The 24,860-nt window shown below is 54.7% G+C and overlaps 1 protein-coding gene across 1 annotated transcript in view; it reads left to right on the top strand.

Annotated features, from left to right (window-relative positions):
* Positions 1-24,860, top strand: part of SRCIN1 (SRC kinase signaling inhibitor 1) — a 176,938-nt gene that overhangs the window by 100,746 nt on the left and 51,332 nt on the right. The window contains 1 exon segment of the mRNA XM_050935301.1: positions 13,805-13,828. Within this exon segment, the coding sequence (XP_050791258.1) occupies positions 13,805-13,828 (24 nt within the window).

Genomic DNA, 24,860 nt, shown 5'->3' with positions numbered 1-24,860 from the left:
GGCCGAGGTTCATCCTTTGTGCCATCTTTTGGGCCGTGTGCACCTCAAGCAGTGACAGCCTTGCTCGGGGAGGGGAAGAGTGTGGCAACGGGAAGGGAACTGGGGCATTTGTGGAGGGAGTTGGTTGTGGAGTTAGTGGTCAACATTCGGAGACTTTGTCGGAGAGGGAGGCAACCCTAGAAATGGGCCCTGCTGCGCCAGCCCCAGGAGTCAGATCCAGCTCACTGTAGGGGGCCTGGTCGTGTGGGGTACAGCCGTGGAGACGGGCCCTGCTGTGGGTAGAACAGCTGGCCTGGGACTTGTCCATCTCCCGACCCTTCCGAAGGGATTGGACTGGTGTGAGACAGCCACTTGGACTCAGGCAGTGCACTGGGTCCTGCTCCCAGGGCCACACACTTGCCCAAGGGGGTGGGACTGGTACCACTGGGACCCTGCACCTAGGGACACTTGGGCTTGGGGGCTAGCAGGGGTGGTGAGACGTGGCACTCAGAGAGAACGGGAAAGAGGCAGAGCCCCAGCGAGGAGGCTGGCAGGCACCTTGCTCACAGCTGTCTGTGCTCCAGGGTGGGCAGTTCAAGCCCGAGCAAAGATTTTGTGACGCGCAGAGCAGATTTCCGCCCCCTGCCTGGCTGAGCTGACCACCCGCAATGGAATACCCGGCTGCTAATAAGCTGCTGCACTTCATTATCGGCGCATGCCAGGGGGCCGGGCCGAAGCATTTAACTCTAGTCTCTGTGGCTTGTGCTCTGAAGGCTCTTTTAAGATCTTGAAAGCACCAACTTGGGGTTCTCCTGCATATTTTTTGACCACATTTGCATGGCTATCATGGTGCCTGTGCCTGCCTCCATCTGCTCCAGCATCTCTGTGTGTGTTCTTCTGCATGCGTGTGTGCATGACCCGTTCTTCGTGCAGACCCTTGCTTGGGACTCTGGGCAGGGTCTTTTAAAACCATCCCTCCCGGCGCAGTCCTACCCCAAACAAGGTGAGCCCAAGTTCTGCAGTGACCCCTGCACCATTTCCCCCGCAATGCCCTGCAGCAACGCATCTGGGGAAAGGGGGGCTGAGACGGGAGGGGGAACCAGCTACCCCATAGCCTGTGTTCTTATAGCATTCCCTACAGCGCCCCCTGCTGCGGGAGGCTGGGACTGGAGTAGCCAGGAGCTTCCCCCACAGTCAGCGCTCCTGCACCCTCCCCTACAGCACCTCCTGCTGGGAGAGGCTGGGATTGGGGTTGCCAGAACTCCCCCCATAGCCAGTGCTACTGCACCATCCTCTGCAGCGCCCCCTGCTGGGACAGCCAGGCGCTCCCCCTGCCCCCACCCCATCCCCTGCAGCGCCCCCTGCTGGGACAGCCAGGCACTCCCCCTGCCCCCACACCATCCCCTGCAGCGGCCCCTCCTGGGAGAGCCAGGCACTCCCCCCCTCCCCCGCCCCATCCCCTGCAGCGGCCCCTCCTGGGAGAGCCAGGCGCTCCCTCTTGCCCCTGCACCATCCCCTGCAGCGCCCCCGCTGGGAGAACCAGGCACTCCCCCCCTCCCCCGCCCCATCCCCTGCAGCGCCCCCTGCTGGGACAGCCAGGCACTCCCCCCCCGCCCCTGAAGCGCCCCCTGCTGGGAGAGCCAGGCACTCCCCCCCGCCCCTGAAGCGCCCCCTGCTGGGAGAGCCAGGCACTCCCCCCCTGCAGCGCCCCCTGCTGGGAGAGCGAGGCGCTCCCCCCCGCCCCTGCAGCGCCCCCTGCTGGGAGAGCGAGGTGCTCCCCCCCGCCCCTGCAGCGCCCCCTGCTGGGAGAGCCAGGCACTCCCCCCCGCCCCTGCAGCGCCCCCTGCTGGGAGAGCCAGGCGCTCCCCCCCGCCCCTGCAGCGCCCCCTGCTGGGAGAGCCAGGCGCTCCCCCCCGCCTGTCCCACCCCGGCCAGGCTTTGCCCCCGGCCCGCGGAGGCTGGGCGGGCAGGGCAGGGCAGGGCAGGGCAGGGCTGGGGAGGGAGGGGGCGGGGGAGGCGGCTGCGGAGGGACAGGTGGAGTCCCGGTTGCCATAGCGACCGTGCCCTTCTAAGGGAAGCCGCCCGGCCGCCTCGCGCGGCACAGCTCGGCGGGCGCTGGCTGCGGCGGATGGAGCCGGGCGCTGCGGACCAGCCCGTGCAGCCGGCGGGGGCGGGGAGCGCGGCCCCGGGGCCTCCCCTCCCGTCGGCTCTGCGCGCCCCGTGCGCCGCCGATGGATTTATAGGCACTGCAGCTCGCTTTGTGCGGCGCCGGCTGCACGGGGGGCCCGGCCGCGCCTGACCGGGGCCAGGTAAGGAGCCCGGCGGGTTCCACCGGCGCTGCCGCCCGAGCAGGGCTGGGGGGTCCCGCTCTGTCCCTGCGCGCGGCTGGGTCCCGTCTTTGCAGCGCGGGGGGGGCAGGCGAGGAACGGGGGTTCCCTCCCCCACCCCTTGAAGATCAGTCTCCTCTGGGGGGGCTCCTTCCAGCTCCCCAGTCTGGGGTCGGATCCCAGCTGGCCTGGCCGGCCGGCCTCCCCCCGCACACATGCGGCGCTTTGAGCTCTGCAGAGCGGTCAGCGCTGGGGGCAGGCGGCTGGGGAGTCCTTCTTTTCGCCTGCTGTTCATTAGTGCTGCAGCTCCGTGGTGGGTGATGGGCTCCCATCTTTTCCCCCGGCCTCATCCCTTTTTAGAGCGAGAACCAGGCTTCAGGCAATTGGGGTGTGTTGGGGGGGGGGTTAAGTGGGGCAATTTGCCCCAGGCTCTGGGCCCCACAGGGGCCCCCACAAGAATATAGTATTGCAACTTTTGTTTTATGGAAGGAGCCCCTGAAATTGCTTTGCCCCAGGCCCCCAGAATCCTCTGGGTGGCCCTGGTCCTGAGACCCTGCAAGGACCATGGTGTCGAGTCCCCCACTCCACCTCCCCACTCCTGCTAGGTCTGGCTTCAGAAGCCACCCACCTCCATTCGGCCATCTCTTCCGCCTGTCTGCCCCCCCAGCTCCCTTCTGCTCTCTCCTTCTTTGGCAGCTGGGATTGCTAGAGTTTAACAGGTTCCTGGGGGGCGGGAAGGGGGAATAAAGTTGAGGGAGGCCAGAGCAGGCAGTCACTGTCCTGCAGTTTGGGCTCCCTCAAACTTGCCTGGCCTGTTGGCAGTTTCAGTAGGAGGCCGGCCTGCCATTAGGTCCCCCACGAGGTGCACAACCTGTGCCCATGCTGAGCTCTGGATTGGTCATCAGGAACCAGGTAGATTGAGAGCCAGGGATCTCATAAAATACCATCAGTTTCACGGCACCCGGGGACGCCAGCAAATCTCCTCTCTGTCCTCTTGCTCTGAATTCACTGGACTGGAAAAGCTGCCGAGTTAACAACCGACCTAAACTCTGACCCTTGTTAATGCAGGCAGCTCTGCCTGGATGAACCAGGCATGCAAAAAGCCATCTGTAGCATTGGCATGAGACTGGCATCCATCTTGTGGCACCCTGCAAACGCAAGCTGGCAATGTCCTGACCTGTGAGCTGCTCTGTACAATCAAGGGATGGTGGGGAATGGTTGCCATCGCCTGATGATACTGTATTCCCGACCTCGGTTCAGGCCTGATTCAGAGGGGCACTTAGGGATCTCCATGTGAGACCCCCGGGAAGCTGAGGCTTGGCACAGTGTCTGTATTTTTGACATGAAAAGCAGAGCCGTGCTCCCTTCGCCCCCTCTCCTCCTGGAAATCCGTACTTCCCTTTATCGCAAAAAATCCTGATCGGATGTACAAGTTTAGTGGCAATGGTGCCCTGCTATAGAAGCAAATCCTGCTCAGTGGGACTTGCAGAAGCATAAAAGGGACAAGAATCGAGGTGTTATTTCCCTTCCCAGGGGCCTCCATCCTATTGCTCCTTGGAGGTGGAACAATGGGTCATCACTATCTGCTGTAGTGTGGAAGGAGTGTGCGGGGTGTCAGGAGGGCTTGTGTGCATCGGGATCCCTGGAAGTGCAATGCTCTCTGGCTCTATTGATCATTCCCACAGCGTGCAATTCCAGGCTGATTAAAAAAGCCACAGCCCAGAGTTCAGATGGGAATGAGGTCATCGGGAGTTGAGGGTCATGTGTCACCCTGTTTCTCACTGGATTTTGTGTGTGCAGGGTAGCGGTGTGGGAGTAACAATTTTAAGTGAAGTGGATAGTAAATGTGGTTCCATTAGTGAAACTGATCGCAGCCCAGGAGAGGGCATTACTGAGCGGGTGGGATTAATCTGCCAGGGAGACACTGAACAAATCCCCATTAGGAATGATATCAGACTTCATTCCAGTGACAGGCAGGAGGCATCTGGTGCATTCTTGGTAGCGATAGCCAGGGTCAGCCATTCGTGAGGACGGCTTTCACTTGGTGCTTTTGAAAATTTTGTTAACAGATTTAACGGGAGGATTATGTCCACACTCCATCAGGGCTCTAAGTCTGGAGGGTGTGCATGCATGTGTGGCACTGGTGCTCCTGCCCTGAACACATACCACACACAAGGACATATGTATGCACGCACACACAACACACATTCTGGCTCTGTCTATGCTGAAAGTTTCCAACCCTTGCTAACGCAGTGTCTGTTTGTGGGGTTACCAGCACAAGGTATTTGCTAAATGGGCATGCTGTCTGGTGCTCTGATGGCAGTTAGACCAGGGGATACAGCGTTAAAATTCCTTGCAGCAGGCAGTGACCTGTCTACCATCAGGTTCCCACCCACAGGTTCAGCTCCACCATTAGCAATGCAGGAAACTCCTTTGAATGGGGCAGTCTCTAGGAACAAGTGGACATCAAATCAAGGGTGGCCCTTGCCATGCGTGGGTTTGTGGGCAAGTGGGGGTGAGGCACATGAGTCATTGCAGCCTCTTGCAAGCAACCAAGTTCTGCCTTGTCCTTGTCAATCTCCTTGTGTTCAACCAGCTGCATTTTGCAGTTGTCATAGCTGCGCTGCAGTTTGATCTGCCCGGCTACTTCCTGGTTTCCCTACCCAGCCAGAGGCAGCTCAGCTGACCTGCCCTACCCACTGCAGGTGGAGAGGTAGTCTTGCAGGAGCCGATTCACTGATCCTTTCGCAGTGGTTTGGCCGAGTGTGAAGTGAATGTAGTAGGCTCCCCGGTTTACACTGCTTTGCACTGGTGTATCTGGACGCCCCACTGCCTGCAGGGTATTGAGGAATCCTCACCCTTGGAACCAGGAGAAGCCCCTGCTCGAGGAAGTGAGTGTGTTTAAAGTCATATGGATGGTGAGGTGGTCACATTCTTGGGTGGGGAGGGAGGGAAAATAAGCCGTGCCATGGACAATTGACCCTTGACTTATGTGGCCTGGCCTAATGACCCTCACTGCTTAATCTACCCGAGCATCAGAGGAATATAGGGTTATCCCAATTGCACCAGGCAAACAGTCGATCAGGTCCAATATTTGTCAATTTCCAAAGCTCCTTGCCAAAGACTCATTGGAACATTCGGACTTCGGACTCCGGACTCCGGTGCAGCCCCTGTGTTTATCATGATGATGATTCCTCACAAATGCGCACCAGGGAATTGACAGAACAGGTGGACCCGACCCTTGCCCCAGAGAGCTCTGCCCTACCAGTGCACCATCTGCAGCCTCTGGGAGTAGCAGATGAGGACGGCAAAGATGACTGAGGTCAGGTGGCAGAGTTGGGGCAGTGCAGTTCCATGGTTATTCAGCCCAGGTTGTGATGGGCTGTGCAGTGATTTGGGGACAGGTGGGGGGTCTGTTTTTGCAAGCAAATACATTTGTTGACTTGCTTCATATGGGCATCATGGTAGAAGCAGGGCTTGACTAAAGCTGGGGTAGTTGCTTTGTGCCTACAGATGGGATTTTCAGCAGCACTTATGTATTTCAGGAGCACAAGCCACATTGAGTGTCAAGGGCACTTGTGCTCCTAAGTCACTTAGGTGCTATTGGACACTTCCAGCTAAACTCTACTGGGAATTTCAGCTGCTGAATGAGGAGCTGTAGGATTTATAGTGATAGCTGGAGAGGGGTGTCTAGGATGTAGGTGGGCAGAGAATGATAGACCTGTTGGGTTTTTTGTTTTTGTTTGTTTGTTTGTTCCAATAGCCCATCGTGGTTTGGTTCGGTTCAGGGTCTGTCCAGTGCCCTGGCTGGAGCATAAATATTCCACTCTAAGTTGCGCGTGGAGGGTGCCTCCTACAACTTAAAAATGAGTTAATTAAAAAAACCAACCCCAGCCAGCTGACCATGTCCCTTCTGTTAGGGAAATGTGCCATGGTGCGTCTTAGCCGGAACGAGAGACGCACTCTCCTGCTCTGTTTATCATTAACAGAATCATACTAAAATTGCAAACCACAGGGATCCTGCTGTGGTCAGCCCAATGACTCACTCAGATTTCATTTCCCTCCTGTTTTTACCCTGGGACAATTGCTAGGACTGGATTTTTGTGTGTCTCTCTCCCTTTTCTACAAACGGTTTTAACTGCATCCCCTGACCCCGCTCCTCTTCTCGGGTGTGTGGGTGGCTGTGGGGTGAGGGATTGAGCTCTTACTTAGTCTGTCATTTTACAGCCTTGTGGACATGAATTTCATTGTAATTATAATTTCTGCCTGTGTAATATTTCATACCTTCTGCATCACTCTGTCTGCAGTGAGCTGCCTGTTTCATCCGTTTGTAACAAGCCTGCCTTTCAGATCCTCACACCATTATCTGCCTTGGCTTTTGAAGAGCCAGAGATGTTAATTTTACCTTTCCTCTCCCTCCTGGCCTCCTCCCCTCTGCAAAATCAGTCATCCTAGCCAGCTGCAGCGTTATTTGCTCCTGGGCGGGGGTTGGGGCGTTCATAGAGTTCTGCCGGGTGCTATCGCATTCCCCAGCCAGCGCGACTGAGTCATGGCTTTGGTGGAGCCGTGCAGAGGGAGCTCTTCTACCCGGAGTTGGCTGCTTTCCTGGACTAGGACAATGGGCGCTTTTGTTGACCTTTTAGCCCTGATGCTCTTTCTAAAGACTCTCCCCCTCATGTTAGTTAAGAGCAGAGCCCAGATAAATAAATACCTGCCATAGGGACACCGGGCCATTGCCCCGGGAAGGCGACAGAAAACCGATCCGATGGCAGAATGGATCAGGCAAAAACCTAACTCGTGCTGTGAGATGAGGTGTGTGTGAGGCGATCTCGTTTATCAGCCCAGCTTCTGTGGGTGAGAGGGCCGAGCTTACACAGGCTCTTCGGGGCTGGGAGAAGTACTCCCAGGTACAGTGTGTTTAGCTCAAGCAGTTAGTTCATGTTCTAAGGGACCATCCATGCTAACAGCTCTGCAGCCATAGGACAAAAAGGGGGTTTAGTGGGTTACAGATGGTTGTAATAAGCCATAAATCCAGTGTTTCTGTTCAGCCTCTGATTTTTAGTGTCTAGTAGAGTAATGAATTTAAGCTCCCTGGCTCGTGCTTTGGACGTGTGGCATGGCTGTCCTTCGAGGCTGAGAAGTGATCGTGCGGACGTGGCTGGCATCACTTTGGGGGAAGCACTTGCCCCAGGAGACAGGGTGTTCTTGTCTCTGATCATCGTGCTGTGTGAACAGTAGCACCAGGGGCCCTAGAAATGCCTAGGGAGCCGGACAGAGCCTTCTGAAATGAATACATTTAAATAGCGACAGTCCATTCAATCCACTTGGCCCTGGTGAAAGGAACCCAACTGACCATCCTGGAGGTTTCTGTTTCTCCCCAGGCCAGGTGCAGCCTGTGCCCCTCCCAACCACCCCATCAACCTGCTCCAGTCCTGACCTGGAGGGCAGAGCTCCATTGCCAAACCCAGTCCTGCTGCCAGCCAAGGGACCAGTTGTGCCAGGGTTGCTGGAGTGAGACATGACAAGCTCATTTCACGCAGGACACCAGTTGGCAAGGACTCTGGCTGCATTTGAACCAGTGACTTAGAGTCCAAAGGCCCTTGTTGAACAGGTTTAGATTCTCCATTTGGCCAGGGTTCCTCTCTTTCCTGCCATCCTTTCATTCTCTTTACTTTTATTCTCCCCCGCCCCCAGTATTTTATTTTTTATATTTGTCCCAGCACAAACTCCGTCTTTTCCCATCCAGCCTCCGTGTGTTGTCTCCAAGGTATTCCTTTCCAGCAGCCAGGGTCCGCTTATCCCAACACGCTGCTTTCGGGTTTCTGGGGCTCTGCTCCCTCCATGCGAAGGTAAACTCACCCTCCAGGAATGAAGCGCGTACCTGGAACTCCGCGAGAGAACTGGCCAAGTTCCCAAAGTGCTCAGCTGCAGAGGCGACTGGGCTGGAAGGAGGGGAGTGACAAGACATTGAGGCCGTATTGGCACGGACTCTGTCACGTTAACTAGATCAAATGATTTCCGAGGTGTTCGTGACTCAGGCTTGCTCTCCTGCCATTTGGGATGCTGACCTGATCGCTGCTGGTTTAATGTGGAGTGACTGTGTATGGTGGGGAGGGGATTTATGGAGCCCGCATGCGATAAGCTTGTCCACTCATGCTAAAACAATAAATAAAATGTAAACCCAGGCCCGGCAGGGAGATAGGATCAGTAATATGAGGGGCTGAGGAAAATTACTGAGGCTCTTCCACTGCAAAATAACAAGGCTGCAGAAGAAAAGGCATTGCATCAGCGCTTCACCCATCCTCTCTGCTGTCAACCTGACCCTTCCAGACAGGGTCACGGCTGGCTCTCCCGGAACCTGAACGTTCCAGCCAGCTCAGGATCATCCCCTTAACCCCCCACCCAATCACCGAGCACAGCATGGGCGGTGGGTGAACCCCTATTTGAGGAGTCCTGGCCCTGCCCTGTGCCAGAGCCCCGAGTCTGTTTCCCTTCCCCCTTCCCTCATGGCTGAAAGAGTCCCTGCTGGCTTCAGAGAAAGAGGTGCCTCGGGACGGAGCATGGGCAGGTCCCCAGCCTGGGGAGGCTTAGCCTCTCCTGGGCATGATACCTGCTGCCCATGGAGCACAGAGGCATTTCATTACCCCACGTCATGGTCTTCTCCCTGAAAGTGGGCACGTCAGAGGTTTGCCGGGCTAATGGCGGAGAGGTGCGGCGGGGAGGTGCAGTGGAGAGGGCACAAGACTGGGGCTTAGGAAACTTTGGTTCTTGCCACTTGACTCACTGCGTGACTGTAGGCAAATCACTGCCCCTTTTTGTGCCTCAGTTTCCCCATCTGTAAAACCCAGGCTAGCTAGTGGTTCCAGTCTCCCTCTGCAATGAGTTTTGACGTGTGGATGAAAAGCGCTTGGTATTATCTCCAAAATTTTAGGGGCTTTTACTGATGGTTGGCTCTGGGGTGACAAATTGGGAGGCTGAGGCCACCACCTCTTATGCCTCTAGAGGTTCTGATATGCTGCCCATGGCTGGGAGATCCCAGTGACCCTATGTTATAGAGACCCACTGTGACGGATCAAAACAGGCAGGAATGGGAGGCGGAGGGGTGGGGGCATGTGGTCCCTTGAATGGCCAGCTAACATCACCCAAACTCTGCCAGGGCTGTTCTCCCACTGCACCCACCTGGCTGGGGCTAAGTGTTGAATTCAGCCTGTGGCTTCAAAACTGAGCTGAATGAAGCAACCAGTTGAGGGACCAACCAAACCACTTGTTAAATGGACTTGGGCCTTGCAATGAAGGTAGCGCCAGATCATGCTCGTCTGTTGGAGGTTAGTTTCGGTGATTCAGAGATGCTTGCTTTAATAAGGGAGGACTCTGGGACACACTTCACTCTGTAAGGCAGATTCCACAGTATCCGGCAGCCCGGATCTGAATCCCCTGATGCTGAGGGTGGCCGAGCATGTCCTAAAAATTGCTTCCGAGTGCGGCCCGATTTGAAATGTGTTTTAAAATTCTTGAATGGCATGTTGATCCCCACCTGTGATCAGGTACCTGCTACCATCCTGAGCTGCCTATATGGAGGAGACATGCTCTTAAATTTGCACTGGTGTCAGAGCATTGATGTAAGTGTGTGGATGTGGGATAACTACCCCCAGTGCAAAAGCCTAGGAAAGCTAGATACATGCACAAGTGGGTTCCAGGATAAGTCACTGTGGTGCAAGCCTCATGCTACACTGGTGCATCACATCTGCACTGGGGGGCTTCACTGCTCTGCAGGGAACCCCAGGACAGACAGGGCTGTACACTGTGGAATGTTGGCGGTGCCTTTCCAGTTCTCTCCCCTCTCCGGGTAGTCCCAGCACAGACTTTGTGTTAATTAGTAGGTTTGGAGGATAAAAAAAAAACATTTTGTAAGTTTCAGGCTCCTGGTGTTTGGGAAAAGCTTCGCAGGGTAGCTTTGGTTCCTGCTGCTGGCCGATCTAAAAGTTCCTGGTAATCAGGACTCCTGGGTTCTACTTCTGGTTCTGCCTCTGAGCCAGAGTGCAACTTTGAAAAAGACTTCTGTGACTCAGGTCTTATCTGCATGAGAAAGCTGCACCCATCTAACTAAAATCTGATTTAGTTCAGCTGGTGCAAAGCCTCATTTAGGTTAAGACGGGCTTGTGTCATTAAGGAGCTGACTGAAGCTACGCTGCTACAAGTGACTCTTAAGCTGAAATAAGTCTGTGCAGGGTTTTAAGTCAATTTGACTAAACTGATTTGTAAAGACACCTTTAGTTCAGCTGTTGCTAATTTGTGTGTAGACCAAGCCTCAGTTTCCACATCAGTAAAATGGGGACAATACACCTGGTACCTAACCTACCCAGGCTCTGTTTGCAGAAGGCTTTGAGACCTTTGGATAAACTCTCTCAATATAGGCACAAAGTGTTCTGCTTTCTCTGTATCCCTAGATCTTGCTGGTGGGAGAGTTTAATCAGCTGTCAACATTTCCAGGGCTTAAGGGCCAGTGAAATATCAGCAAGGGTCCTGCCTTTTAGAAGGGGAAGCATCTTACCTCTTAGGGTACCTCTATGCTGCAGTAGAAGTTCTGCAGCATGGCTGTGGCTGGCCCAGTCCAGCTGACTCTGGCTCTGCGGGGCTCTTTGCTAAAGAATCCAGTGTAGACATTCGGGCTTGGGCTAGCGCCCGGGCTCTGAAACCTGTGATCCGGACTCCGAGAGTCGGTGCTGCAGGATTTTTATTGCAGGGTAGACATACCCTTAGCTGCACCAGCATAGATGTGTAGAAATGAGGGGCTGGAAGGGACCTGGAGAAGCCTTCAAGCCCTCTGGAAAGCCTGAGGGTGACGGGCAGTCTTGGAGAAGAGAGTGGGGAGAGGCAGAGGGAAAAGGGAAGAGAGCCAGGACCATTTGCCAGCTGATGTGCCCTCCCCACTGGAGCTGCTGTGTCAATGGGGTGAAGGCCATGAGGCCCTTGGGTCAAAATCCTGGAGTCTTCCCCTCCTGCAGGGCGATTTCCATAGATTGTCCCTGTAAAGAGAGAGTCTCTTCCCTCCCCCACAGGATAGGTGGCTTTTCCAGGCTCCAGGAATGCAGAAACTCCTTTGTTCTGCAGGGGGTTTGTTTGCCTGGAGTTAGCTTGGAGGCAGTCCTGGATTGGTGCTTATGGCCCCAGTCTGGGCTGTATTGACACATGGCACTGGCCAGTTACCGTCCCTAGACCCAGCCCTAGGGTTGCAGGAAGTCTTTTTTGATGCCTGTATCAAGCGTGTCCACTCTCACTCCGCAGAGGGGTGTGCGTGAGAGCAGTGTTCTAATGATCTCTATCTGTATTTTCAGTTACCGGGTTTTGTTCGTTTCCCACTGGACTCGTATTGTCCTCTAGGAGCAAACGGGCCTCAGATACCCCCTGCACAGGCCGTGCCAAATCTGAACCACACCAGTACCTCAATGAGCCGCAGGCTGGGCAAGCGAGTGCACCCCAGTGTGTTTGTGTCCCAGTGGGCTGCCCTTATCTGGATTTGACCCCTGCTCCCGGGGCTAGCTCCAACCATGCCTGCGTTGGAGCCAATCATCTCCTCTGCTTCCTGAGAGCGAAGTCACACTATCAGCATCATGTGGTGCCTTTTTTCATGCTGGTATCTCTGCTAGCAAGGGCCTTGGGGGCATAGAGGAATGATCACTTCCTGGCCCTTAATCTCCTTAGTTAAAGATCAGGAACCAGGTTCCCCTTGGGCACCTATCGCTGCCGGGCTCTGCAGCTTGAAAGCACACGCTGGAGTTGTGGTATATGGGGCTGGCATGCTGGAGAATGCCAGGGAATTCTTAACTCTACCCTGTCCTGCTTCCGCTGCCAGACTGTACGGACAGCAGGGGACGAGCATTTAGCCTGTTGCTTTGCTCCGGACTGGGCCCATGTGACGAAGGCAGCCTTGGCCAAACCCTAACGCAGAGCCTGGGGGCCTTGGGTACTCCCCCTCCCTCCTCTCTGCTGCCCTTTCCCATGCTAGCTCAGTGGGCACTGGGTGCCAGATCTCCTGTGGGGACAAATCCGGGCTAACCAACAAGGGCTTTCAAGGGAGGTTTAAAACCGTCTACTCTCCCCTCCTTAGTCGTCAGCTGACCTCCTATAAATAAGGCCCCACTTCATTCACAATATTGTCACTGCAAAATTTGGCTTCCGCCGCAGTTTTGCTTTTAACTCTCTTATTTTTGCACAGTCCACAGTTTTGCACACATTTTGCTTGTGCAATTGGTATTGCACTAACGCTCAGTGCCTGTAAAAGGTAAATGGCTGAAATGACCCGACTTGATTTCTACAGCAGTTAAGACTTTGTCTTCTGAGTTTTGTACTGTACCAGTCACTCTTTTTTTAACTGCTGTAATATAGTTGCAGCACAATGTCTGGTTATCAGAAAAAAAAACATTTGGAGGCATAACAATACTTGTGTGTTTATATCGTTCCAGCAAATTTTTCTTATATGAATAAGTCTTCTCTGATTTACCACTATTAACGGTCCATTATTACTTTTCCACGATTTTCCATGTCTTGTCCGCATCTCAGCTGCGAGTATTTGAAGCTCACCCTGCAATTCAGCTAGGGCCTTATCTTCAAGGACATGTCTACACAGGTGCTGGAAATTACCCATCCAGTTCCAGTGCAGACATCATGCTAGGGAAGGATCCCATGGCTTCTGGTTTGCTTGGCACTCCAGGAACTTGTGTGCTATAACTGAAGGCCAGCTCCTGTCGTTCGCCAGAGCACGTCGGCTCTATGCCAGCGATGCTCCTAGCCTTGCAAACGGTCTAAAGGAGAACCAACTACTTCTGCTCTGGTCCCTGCTCTCAGGATCAGCCCTGCAGGAGTTGCTGGGGACAGAAGGATGCATGGGGGCCAGAGGGAATCCCTGTAAAAGAAAACTTCCCTGGAGAGAGACCGGCCCAGCAGGGAAGCTGGCCAAGGAGGGCAGTGCCAGTAGCCTTTAGAACAGGGTTTCTCAAACAGGGGTCCCTGCTTATGTAGGGAAAGCCCCTGGCCGGCTGGTGTGTTTACCTGCCCCATCTGCAGGTCTGGCTGATAGCGGCTCCCACTGGCTGTGGATTGCTGTTGCGTGCCAATGAGAGCTGCTGGAAGGGGTGGCCAGTAAGAAACCCTGCTTTAGAAATATCTGGCATGAACTTTGTGGGTCATCCTACTATCCAGGCCTGGCATCACAACGCCCCCTCCATTCTTCTGTTTGACTTCTAACCTGCATCAAACCCTCGTGTGTGTTTGTCCCCTCTCACCTGGCTGCATGTTCCCCTGGTCCCCCAACTCCCGTGCCCCCACCCCCCTCCAAGAGGCAATAGCAGCATGATGCTAAACAAACACGAGGGCGGGGACTTTAAACAGAAACTAAAGCAAGCTTCATCTCCCAGTTTAAAGTCAACTGGTCTCCAGACAGCATCTTAATGGTATTTTTGTTTTGTTTTGTGTTTTTTGTTTTGTTTTTGTTTTGTTAGCAACCCAACTACTGGAGCTTTAAGGTCAGTATTTCTGAATTTTTTCCCCCACGCTTCTGTTTAAAATGCATGCGCTTTTTCACCCTTTCTCCCTCTCTGTGTGCGCAAGTGGGGAGTGGGAGTCAGGGATCTCTCACGTTCAGCTAGTTCTGGGGTGTGATTCAGGAGCGGTTGATGCTCATGAGAAGGATACAGCTGCTATTGCCAGGTTCTGCAGGATGGGCTCTTGTGTGTCTGAGTCGCCTGTGGATCTGTTACACCCCCTTAAATCCACAGGCAAAGCACCGCAGTCAGTATCTGCTCTGGGTTTATACCGTGTAGCAGAGAGCAGAGTCCTGGCTCCTTGACTCTGGGAAAAGAGCAGCAAGTGGAGACAGAGGTTCAGGCCATTCCACGTAGGCTCAGGAATCGAGTTCAAATTCCTCACCCAGGTGCTAGGTCAAGGTCCTGGATGGGCAGAGGATAATTCTGATCCGCAGCCCGTTCCTAGTCAGTCCACAGACTGGAAGATTCCAAATACAATCCCTCCCTCCCCTCTGATCTGCTTGTCACCATTTTCACCACCCGCACGTGCAGCCTGCTAAGCGCTGATCTGCACTCGGATTGCACTTTTACACCGCACCAATCGGCTTCATTTGTTGCTGCTTGTGCACAAGCATATTGTGTTCCAGCGGGGTGGGGGAAGGGAGACCTTTTTAAATCCCCTCTCCCGCCCCCAAATGATTTGTGTGTGGCTCGGGGTGGGGCCGCTCAAACCCATGTCTGAGCCTGGGTTTGCGGTGCAGTAGAGACATACCTTGAATGAGCTGTTGAAGGGCTCCAGCCTCTGGCAGGGTTGGACCCATGTTATGCAACTAGCACCTGGTTTGTAACAGACTTGGAAAGAAAATTAATAAAACCAGCCTCGAAGTACATTTGAGTTCGCAGCTAGGAAAAGAGTCTCTGGCTCCTCTGCTGCACTGTGGTGCCATGGGGGCCTTGAGTGCTGGGAGTTGTGTGAAGCCTCTGGTTGTGAGCTGCCACACCAGGGCATAGGCAAGGCTGGTCAGCCCGCTGGGAAGCCGGCAATCCGGGTTAGGGTTTAGGATCTCGTCTGGTGCGTGTCAAAGCCCCAATGTGACCAGTTCTAGGCGCTATGGGATGGCAAATGTAGCATATTGGAACAGACCATCCTAGGATCCTGCAGCGCCCCGTCCCTGACACTTCAGAGGAAGGTAATAATAATAATGCACCTGACCAGGAGGGTGGTGCTGCACGTGGGAGGGGAGAGATGAATTCTTTCCTACCTGCCCAACCAATACCCTGAAGCATGAGATTGGAGTCCCCTTAGCGGAGATAACTAGGAACATTGAGAGGCAACTTGGCCTACTGGTTGAAGCAAGGCTCTAGGCATCAACTAGCTTGCTTGGGTGTGGCTTGTCTCTGCTCTACGCCTCCGTTTCCACCTCGGTAAAGCAGGGAGAACACCTGCCTCCCTTCTGCATGGTGTTTGAGCTCCCCAGCTGGGGCTGTCTACATAAAGCTGCCCGTGGTGCTGTGTAAATGCTTGGGCTGGTGGCGTTTAGATCATGAGTTGACTAGAATCTTACCCGCTCCCTATTTGCGTCTCCCCACTGGCTCCTCATCTCTTGTCACGTAACGGTCGCACCCCTTATCCTGTGCTAAGGCTCTGCAGAACTCTCAGAAAACTCCCCTCATGGTGATTCATACAGTGACCTCGAAGTGAGCAACAGGGGAGCCGCACGGACTCCCACTTCAACTGGCCTCATGGGCAGCACCTCGCCAGAGCTCCAAGGAAGAGAAGGGCCTCGGTGGCGGTGTATTGCCTGTAGCTGGGCCCCGGCACCGGTGCAGGGGAAGTACCACCAGTGTGACTCTGAGCCAGGCAGACTGAGCTAAGCTAGGGATGGGCAGTGCTGTTGCTCTGGGTCTCTGCCTGAGGCCGATCAGGCTTTTCTCCCTCTCTTGAAATCGCTGCTCCCCCACATCCCAGGGATCTTACAGGCTGGTGCGGAATGGGGGCTGGGGGGCAGGTGGAACATGAGCAGCAGCGGGGATGTGATGTGGGGTGGAAACTCTTCAAGGTTATTCAGACCCTTCTTCCCAAAGGAGCTCAGAAAACCGTGTGCACTGGTGCCACAGCCGTCTCTGTAAACCTCCCAGGCAAGGTAACGGATGACGCCAGCATTAAGGGCACAGTAGGAAGCCTGAGGAACAGGCAGCAACAGGAGATCCCACCTCCCATAACCAATTCTGCCTCCAGGCTTCACCCACAGCTTCTGGGTCTCCAACCAGCCTGGAGTTCCAACTCTCAGCTGGTCGCTCAGCCGGTTTGGTTAAGGTGGTTTAGAGCAGAAGGTGGGAATATTTCAAGGTCGGGAATGTTGTTTGCTCACATCACGGAGCAATAGAAATGGTGATAGTCCCTATTCCCCTCTGAGGAGTGACTCCTGCTTCTTACCCTCCGCAGGAGAGGAAGGGGCAGGGTGCTGCTCGGGCACTGGACTGAGAGTTCTGAGATCTGGGGCCGGTTCCAGACTCAGCAGATGGCCTAGGGTGAGTCACTCCAACTCCCTGTGGCTGCTTCCTCATCTGTAAAATGAGGCTAATGATACATGCTCTGCGGCAGGGGGTTAACTCATGATGGTCTGTAAAGGACTCTGGCATCCTTGGACCGAGGGCAAAGTCTTTATTTATTGTATTGCTCTGGGCATGGTCACCCTTAAACCACAGACCCAGCATCCCAATAGGCCCCTCCTGGCAGGGCCGAGGACCCTGACTTCCCCACTCCTCACTGGCAGCAGCTGGGCCAGCCTTTGCCCCGTTGTTGTGCAGTGCAGAGTTGGCCCCGTTTCACAGAATCTTTCCTCCTACCACCTTGCCCGATGCACTGTGTTGGCTGAGCAAAGCCGCGGCTGCCTGCCAAGGTCAGCGGCGTTGTCGGGAGGTCTCAGTGTGCTGTCTCGGCACGGGTGTGGCACAGTCTGTGCAGTGGGGGGTGCCTGTTTCTGGAGGACACAGCCTGGGTCTTTGGGGCTGGTGGGGGATGTTCCCTCTCCGTTCTGGCTGGGAAGGAGAGATTTGTGGCATGACCTAGCAGTGGCCCTGGCTGGATCTCCGAAGGGAGGCTGTGACCCACACCACCTATGGGAAAGAGTATGACGGGTTAAATCACACTCTGCCATGCAAGGGATGGTCCCCAGCTCTCTGACCTCACTACTCAGAGGGGCAGAAGCAATGGGGGCTCAGCCGGGGGGAGCTGCTCCGTCTGCCTAGAAAAGGATCTCCAAGAGAAGAGGCAAGGGGCTTCTCCTGCAGTTCCTGGGGATTTTCAAGCTGCCTGCTTTTTCCCCCTGGCCTGCAAGAGACCTTTTGCACCCCTGAGCTTGCATAAACGTTGAGATCACCAGGGTCCAGCCAGCTGAGATCTGGCATGCCACAGACCCTCTATCTCTAGCCTGTTGAAGGAGGAGGATGCAGTGGGCATGGGGGCCATATAGGTGCCTACACAGCCAAGGAGGCCCTCCTGCTGACATGCCTGCTCCTGCCCAGCATGGGGTCTATGCCAAGGACCTGTCCCCCACCATCCTAATGCCAGGCCGTGTAGGGTTGAGGCAGCCCCAGCTCATCACACGTATGACTCATCCCATCAGTCAGGCTGCCCATCAATCCAACCTCTCTCCATGGCTGTTGTCATGGAGCTTCTGGTCTCCTTGTCCCACTGCATATTTCCGAGTCCCTCATCCGGCCAGCCTGGCAACCAGTGACCTTTCGGTTACCTAGCAACTGCAGCCCAGGCAACAAGGATGGGGTAAGCAGAGACATCTGCCAGGGCCCTTAGCTCCTGTAATTTAGTTTGGAGAGTTTGATCCTCTTGATGAACTTTCCCATCTCTCAGTCCAAGTCGCTCTGCAGGTCATTCTGCCCCCTCCAGGGCGTAGCTGGCAACGAGGCCGTCAGCAGGAGTGGAGAGCTCATCCCAGGATTGAGAACAGGGCTAGTGTGAATGAAGCTGGATCTCCAGCCTGGGAGGAGAGCCCACCCTTGGAGGATGGGGCATGAGCTTGGGGAAGCCCTCGCCCTCCCCCCATCCATGCCCTGGACTGCCAGGGGCTCGGGGTGTCTTTCACATAGAATCTGGGAGAATTTGGCTGGTGTGAAAGTCAGAGGTGGCTACTTTTTGGTTTAGAGCGAAGCAGGATGCAGGCAGCCTCTGTGCAGGCAACCTCCATCCTGCCCTGCTGCTCCTCCAGTCCTGAGCATCTCATACACAGCTCTGCCAATGCCCATCAATCCTGATCCACAGCACCCATGCTCACTGCTCTCCACAGACAGTACTGCCCCTCTAGCCTTCTCCTGCAACTATCCTGGGCAGAGACTGCTCTTAAAGTCAAATTGTGTTTGCAATGTGGACAAATTCCTACTAAGGAGAGGGATGAGACCTCCTAAAACTCATGTCACTTGTGGCGTGAACAGCAAGCAGAGAAAGGGCTCTGCACAGGTCCCTTTAGTCCTTCCAGGAAAACTCCCGTTGAGCCCCAGAACTTTTGGAAACTTCAGAAGAAGCAGAATAAAAGTTACTGAAACACCCTGTTGGAATGAGAAGGAGAGAGAGACAGTGTGCATTGCTGCCCTATGCTGAGTGCAACTGGACTGTCTCAGCCCTGTGTCATGAGCACTATACTGCTAACAGCAAATGGAGATTCTCCCTTAGCTTAAATGGCAGGGCCCTGTGCTTGCTGGAGCAAGCTGGGTTCTGTCCCACATTCCAAATAGCCACAGCATGCAGCATAACTCCAGCTAGGAAGTCCTGTGTGGGCAGAGATTTGTTCATGGAAGGGAGGGGGGTGGGACTCGTGGAAGCATTTCCCATTCCTCTGGGGACTTGAGACGTTTGCCTAACAGATCCTAGACACAGCGGTGATATTTACGTGTTGGAGAAGGGCAAATACCAAGCAGGTTTAGCTCCTGTAATCCTGCCCCTCCTGCTCCCGAATGCAATAAATGTTCATTCCCATGCCTTCCTGCCAGCCTTTTGTCTCAGGTGTGCTGCTCAGGCCTTTGGGGAGACAGGCTTTTATTGCAGGACATTTGTGGGAGAGGTTTATTATAAGAGGGTGAAGGTATTTGGGTGCAGCTGTGTGGCTTGCTCCCCATCTGCTGGCTTGCCCAGGGATGCTTGGGGGCAGGAGAAATTTCCCCCAGCGCTTGCCAGCCTGTCTGAGGGGGAGGGAGTCATGGCAATTTGGGGCTTTCCTAGGGTGTGGGGGGGGAGGAATCCCCACCAAATAGGGCAGTAAGATTGGTGCTATGGGTCTCCTGTCCAGGGCCCGACCTAGCAGCAGAACAGAGGAAGCCCAGAGGGGATAGTCTATATGAGTGAGGGGGCCAACCCCTGGCCATGCCCCAGGAGTGGGTCTGTAAGTGCTCCCCAACCGAAGTCAGGGGCTGCCTGCCCCCTCCCGACTTTTTCTCTGATTTCCAGGCATTCCCCGGTAGGCTGCAGTAATTTGCTGTGTGAGGCAGCATCACTGGAGAGCAGAGAGATTTAGTGAGGCCTCAGCTTAACCCAGTTGATGTAGGAACCTGCCAGGGTAAATGTCGACCGGACTGTGGAGGCAGCGGCAGCCGAGACTGTAATGGATGAGAAGCCTGAGAGTGTGCTGCAGTCTCCTAGCATGCCTGGTGCTGGCTGCAGATGTGAGCGGCCTGGCCAAGCGCACTGGGCAATCCCACCGGGCTGGAAGCTATGCCAAGGGGGACATCCTGCCTGCCCCAGCCTTGTGGGATGAGCAGCCTGGGGATGGGGGATTCTCGCAGCTGTCATCTTCACAGAAGAATCCGTGATTCTTGACAGCTCTGTCCCCTCCCTCCCCCAGGGATGGGGGTGTGGGGCTGGGAATCCCCCTGTTGGTATGTTGTGCAGTGGGATAGGAGCCCAGATTTGGGGTATCTCCACACGCACATCACTAGTGCCAGGATCTTGTCATGCCCCTGGGCAGGTTAGGGACCTGTGTCTGTTGGTATCTACTCCCAGTGAATGGGAATCCAGGTCTGTGACTTCCCCCCACCCCACCATGGGGGGCCAGGGTGTCTCCTGCTGCACGTCCCCCATGAGGCCATCTCCCTGACCACTATGGAGAAGTTGCCAAGCCAGGCTCTGCTCCCTTGGGGACCCCATTCCCCCTCATCTGGCTCATCCCCAGGGGTCAGGAGTGCAGGCCGGGGCATCTCCGCTCCCTGTCCCCGCTGAGGGCACTTGCTGGGCTCATGGGGCTTGAGCTGAGAGATGTCAGGAGCGAAGGGGAAGGCACCCCAATGAAAACCTGCTGCAGCAGCAGAGGCTGTGCGGCTGGGGGCTCCCAGAGGGGACGTGTGCCCCTGGATTCAAGGAGAGGGAGTGAGTTGGGAGGAGCAGGGAGCTGTTGGTTTAGCAATTATCACTGTGATCTGAGGGTCCCCATCTTGTCTCCACGGCATGGCCAGGCCAGCTCATCTTCATCTTCCTTCTGCCTGTGCTTGGCACTGCTTCCCACTTGCCAGATCTGGACTGCGGTAGAGTCAGGAAAGACAGCTCTGCCCCGAGAACCCTCTTTGGGAATGGCCTTGCGATCGGGGGAGGGGGGAAGCACCAGTGGCTCCCCCTTCCAGTCCTTTAGCTGGAGAGGCTGCGTGGGGGTGTTGCCTCCCTCTCTGGTCCTGCTGCGGAACGGGGAGATGGCCATCGAACCCGAGTGAGTTTGTCAAACAGTTGCCTGGTGACTAAGGCTGGACCTGCTTAGGGGGCCATGTCGGTCTTGGGGTGGGGGCCCCTCTGCTGCTCTCTGATTAGAGAGGCCCCTGATGGGCTTTTGAAGGGGAATCCCAAAGCATGCTCCCCTGGGAAGGGCAGATGCAAAGATGGTAGCCTGGGAGGCCTGGGGGCTGCAGTGCTGCAGGATTTGATCACATTGCCCTCACCAGCCTGCAGAGCAACCCCCTCCTGAGCAGGCAGGTCGCGATCCGTGGGGATGGAGCTGCTGCCCAGCCCAGAGCTGCCTGCCCGTGGCTGTGAAGAGACCATCACCAATATGCACTAAGGTGGCAGGAAACCAACTGCTGTTGATATTCATGAGGCTGCAGAGAATCAAGGCTTTTAACTGTTCAGCGAGTAGGCAGAGGAGTGAAGGGCTGCGGGTACCTGCCAGGAAGGGGATTGGTGCACAGAGGGGAGCTAGCAGCCCCCCATGCTACCTACTGAGAGGACTTAGAGGGCTCCGGTGGAGCAGGGAGACTGGGATATCCCAAGGTTGGGGTCAAGCTTCTCATTCTTTGGATCTCTCCTGCTTTCTCCCTCGTTCTTTTTCTCTCTCTTTCTTGAGTTTGTCTTTATTTCATTTTCTCTCTTGCTTTTCTTTTTTTCACTGTTTTTCTTGTTCTTTCTCTTTCCCTTTCGTTCATTTTCTCTTTTCTTTCCTGTTCCCTTCCCCCCCCCCCCCCCCCCCGCTGCAGAGCTGAGCAGCTTGCCTGTGCACTGGCAGTGATTAGAGTGGACTTCAGTGCTACCAGTACCCTTGTTTCAGGGGTAACCTCTTTAACAAATACCTGGTGGGGCCCCTCCCCGGCTGGGAAGTCCCTGCCCAGTTCCCTCTCACAGCTGCCTCCCAGGGGCAGCCTGTACACATCTGTTAGCCGAGGCCCCTTGCGTTAGTCAAGGGGTCCAGTTTACCCACTAATCCGATTTTAGCATTAATCCAGTTAACATTGAGATCAGGATTAATTCTGGGTTAATCAGGATAATCCTGACAAAATGTTGAGCATTAGACATTGGATGAATTATTGTGATCCTGAGCAATGCATTTTTAATTCGGCAGCGAGACCCAGCCGGGGGGTAGGAGGTGGGTGAGGCTGTGATCCGGAAGGGGTGAGAAGGGGGAATGTTGAAGCCAAACTGAGAGCTTTAGAAACCACCCATGGGAGGGGGACATCTCCTAGGGATCAGCCTGTGCCCCCAAACTAGAATGGGCCCCGATCAGAACACCCCTGAACTGCAGGGCTCTTTAGCCTCCCCTGCGCTGCAGCCTGGGGCCCGTCTGCAGACATTGTGGGGGAAACTCTGTCTCCTAATTATTTCTCTGCCCCATTCCTCTTGTGCGCTTCCCAGTCCCATCCAGGGCAGGAAGTAACGAGCTGGGCTCGACATTCTCACTTATTATGCAGTGTGGTAGTGAAGCCATCGCGCATGGTCCCCTGAGGTCAAACCCAGGCCTTGCCGCACCGAAAAGCACCAGCTGTTCTCACGGGGGCTAAGAGAACATTTGGCTGTGGTGGTGACTGAGGTTGGGTGTGATGGCGAAATTGCTGACCCCCTTCCACGAATGTTTTCTACAGCATCTCCTCCCCAAGGGGTCGCCAGTTACTGAGCTGTGGCTACATAGGTACTTTGCTGCACTACAGAGCCTAGTCCCTCAGGCAATAGGGGTAGAGCTCAGGTCCTGCTGCTCCAAATAGGGGTAGAGCTCAGGTCCCAGCCCCCACCTAGCACTTGAGCTAAAGGAGAATTTCTGCTAGCAGTATAGGGTTCATGACACACTGTGGAAAGGTTCCAATTCCAGCCACTACAGGGCAGTGGTGTGTGTGTGTGTGTGTGTGTGTGTGTGTGTATATACCAACCCCAATTTCAAAGGTATTTATGCTCACAACTTCCAAAGTTAAAAGCCTAAATACCTTTGAGGCTCTGGGTCACAGTGGCTCGTTCATGCCACTGTGCATGTCCCCACTGAAAGGCGGCCACCTCTGGTGCGGGAGTAGCTGGCACAAAGCACACTGCATAAAGGTGCAGAGAGGTTTAGACCACCAGGTTCACTTCTCAATTGCCAGCCTCTCCCAGAGGAATGACTCTCCAGCTCTGGGACATGCGGGAGGAGGGACGCACCTGCAGTAAATGGCTCGAGAACTCAGATGTCCCCTCTCCAGATGTATCCTGACGTCAGTGCTTGAGCAGAGGCAGGGAGCTGAGTAATGAGATGGCACATCTGGTGTTTAAGCCCCTGGTCCTTGGCTTCCCTTCTGGAGGGGGCATTTCCAGGACAAAACCTGAGCTGCAGATCCCAGCCCAAAGGAGGGGGTGTGCATACGGGGCGACATCCCCACCCTGGTCCCAGGCAGGCGCTGCTGTCTAGGAGGGAAGTTTGGTTTTGAAAGCTGGATGAAAGCTGGGGAACTGTATTCCCTTAGGAGCCGCCGACAGACAGAACTAGTGACGTGAGGTGGAGTTAGTGTCTTGAAATCTAGGAGCCTTCCCCACAAGGCTGTTCTCGGCAGGCGGGGGATTTTGAGTATTATAAAAGGAATACTTGGTAGATTCCCATCATTGTAGTGTCTCACTGCACAGCTACACTGCATTGCTGTGCTGCTCTGCCACTCCATGGTGCACTGCTACACTGCCCTGTACTGCCACAGTGTACTGCACTGACATGCCGCACTGCAGCACTACACCATGGTGTGCAACTGTGCTGTACTGCCACACCTCAGTGTATTCGTGCACTGGCACACCAAAGAGTACTACTGCACTGCCACACCTATGGTGCTCTGCTACACTACACTACCACATTGCAGTGCACCACCACACTACCATGCTATAGTATATGACTACACTGCCACACCACAGTGCTCTCTGCTCCATCGCCTTGCAACACTGCACTGTACTGCTGTGCTCTGCAGCACTGCACTGCCTCCCCATTAAGCACTGCCTCCCTGCTCAGTATTGCTGTGTTAGACTGTGCTGCTGCAGAGCACTGTCACAAAACAGCTCTCCATAGCTGCAAAAATTGGAAATGGTTTTCAGATTTCCACCTCCCCACCCACCTCTCTCTGCTAAAGGCTTGGAGGCCTTTCCCACGAGCATTGTTGGTGTCTGGCCCCATCTCTATCCCAGAGCACTGGACTGTGATAGGACACTGGGGCAGGAGGTAGCTGCCTTGTTTCATAGGGAGCCTTCTAGTGAAGAGTCTGGGGGACATGGAGAGCCCCAGAAGCCGTGATAGGTGTGAGTGGACTGTGCAAAAGGCATCCTAGGTCCCAGTATCCGTCACTGTGCTGCAAGCCAGGTAAAACAGGGCTGTGGGCTGGGATTGTCCCTTTGTCATCCTAATACCTGCCAGGCCTTTGCTATGTACTGTCTGCCTCTTGCTTCTCTAATGCTCACAGGAGCTTTTTGAATGCACCAACAAGATTTATGAGAACATGTTCCAGGGTGAGTCAATGAGACTTGTGCTCTTAAATCCCGTGGCTGAAACTGAGACATATGCCCCCCCCCCACACCTTCTTCCTAGCAAAAGACCTACTATCAGAGCAGAGCCAGCCTTGTGAGATCTCCCGTTACCGCTTCTCTCCCAAAACACCTGACTGCGCTGGTGTGCTATCAAAGCATGTCAATAATGGAGAACAAAATGGTGTTTGTCAGAAGTGAATGAACCCCGTGCAGTGTGTGAGGCTCTGGCCTCGATGTGCCCGCTGCCGTTCTGTTTCTTTGCAGCAGGGCCCCCGGCATCAGTGCCTGGTGGTGAGGAGCAGCTCCCAGGGCCAGCTTATCATGGGATTGTGTGCGTGCTGTAGGGCCTAGGACTTGGCTGACCCTTTAAGTCCCTGCTTTGCTATCAACTCTGTGAGATCTTGGCAGGTTGCTTAGGCCCAGATCCTTAAAGGTATTTAGGCACCTAACCCCCATTGGTCACCTTGGGGAATCTGGGCCTTGGTTTTCCATCTGTAAAATGGGAATAAGGGTATTAGATGTTTTACAATATAGTCACAAACCTGTAATAATAGCACATTTTTATTGCTATTCGATGCATTATAATAGACGCTCAGTCATGGATCCGGCCCTCATGATGCTAGGCGCTGTACATTTGTATTGCTATTAGATGTATTACGGTAGCATCTAGGTGCTCAGTCATGGACCCGGACCTCATGGTGCTAGGCGCTGTATAAACACAATAAAAAGCCAGCTCCTGCTCCAGAAACCCCACAATCTAAGCATGAGACAAGAGAGACAGACAGGGGAGTGCAAGGAAACAGT

Source organism: Gopherus flavomarginatus, chromosome 25 (assembly GCF_025201925.1).
Source record: "Gopherus flavomarginatus isolate rGopFla2 chromosome 25, rGopFla2.mat.asm, whole genome shotgun sequence".
NCBI classification, from domain to species: Eukaryota; Metazoa; Chordata; order Testudines; family Testudinidae; genus Gopherus; species Gopherus flavomarginatus.
This window is presented reverse-complemented; position numbering and strand designations above follow the sequence as displayed.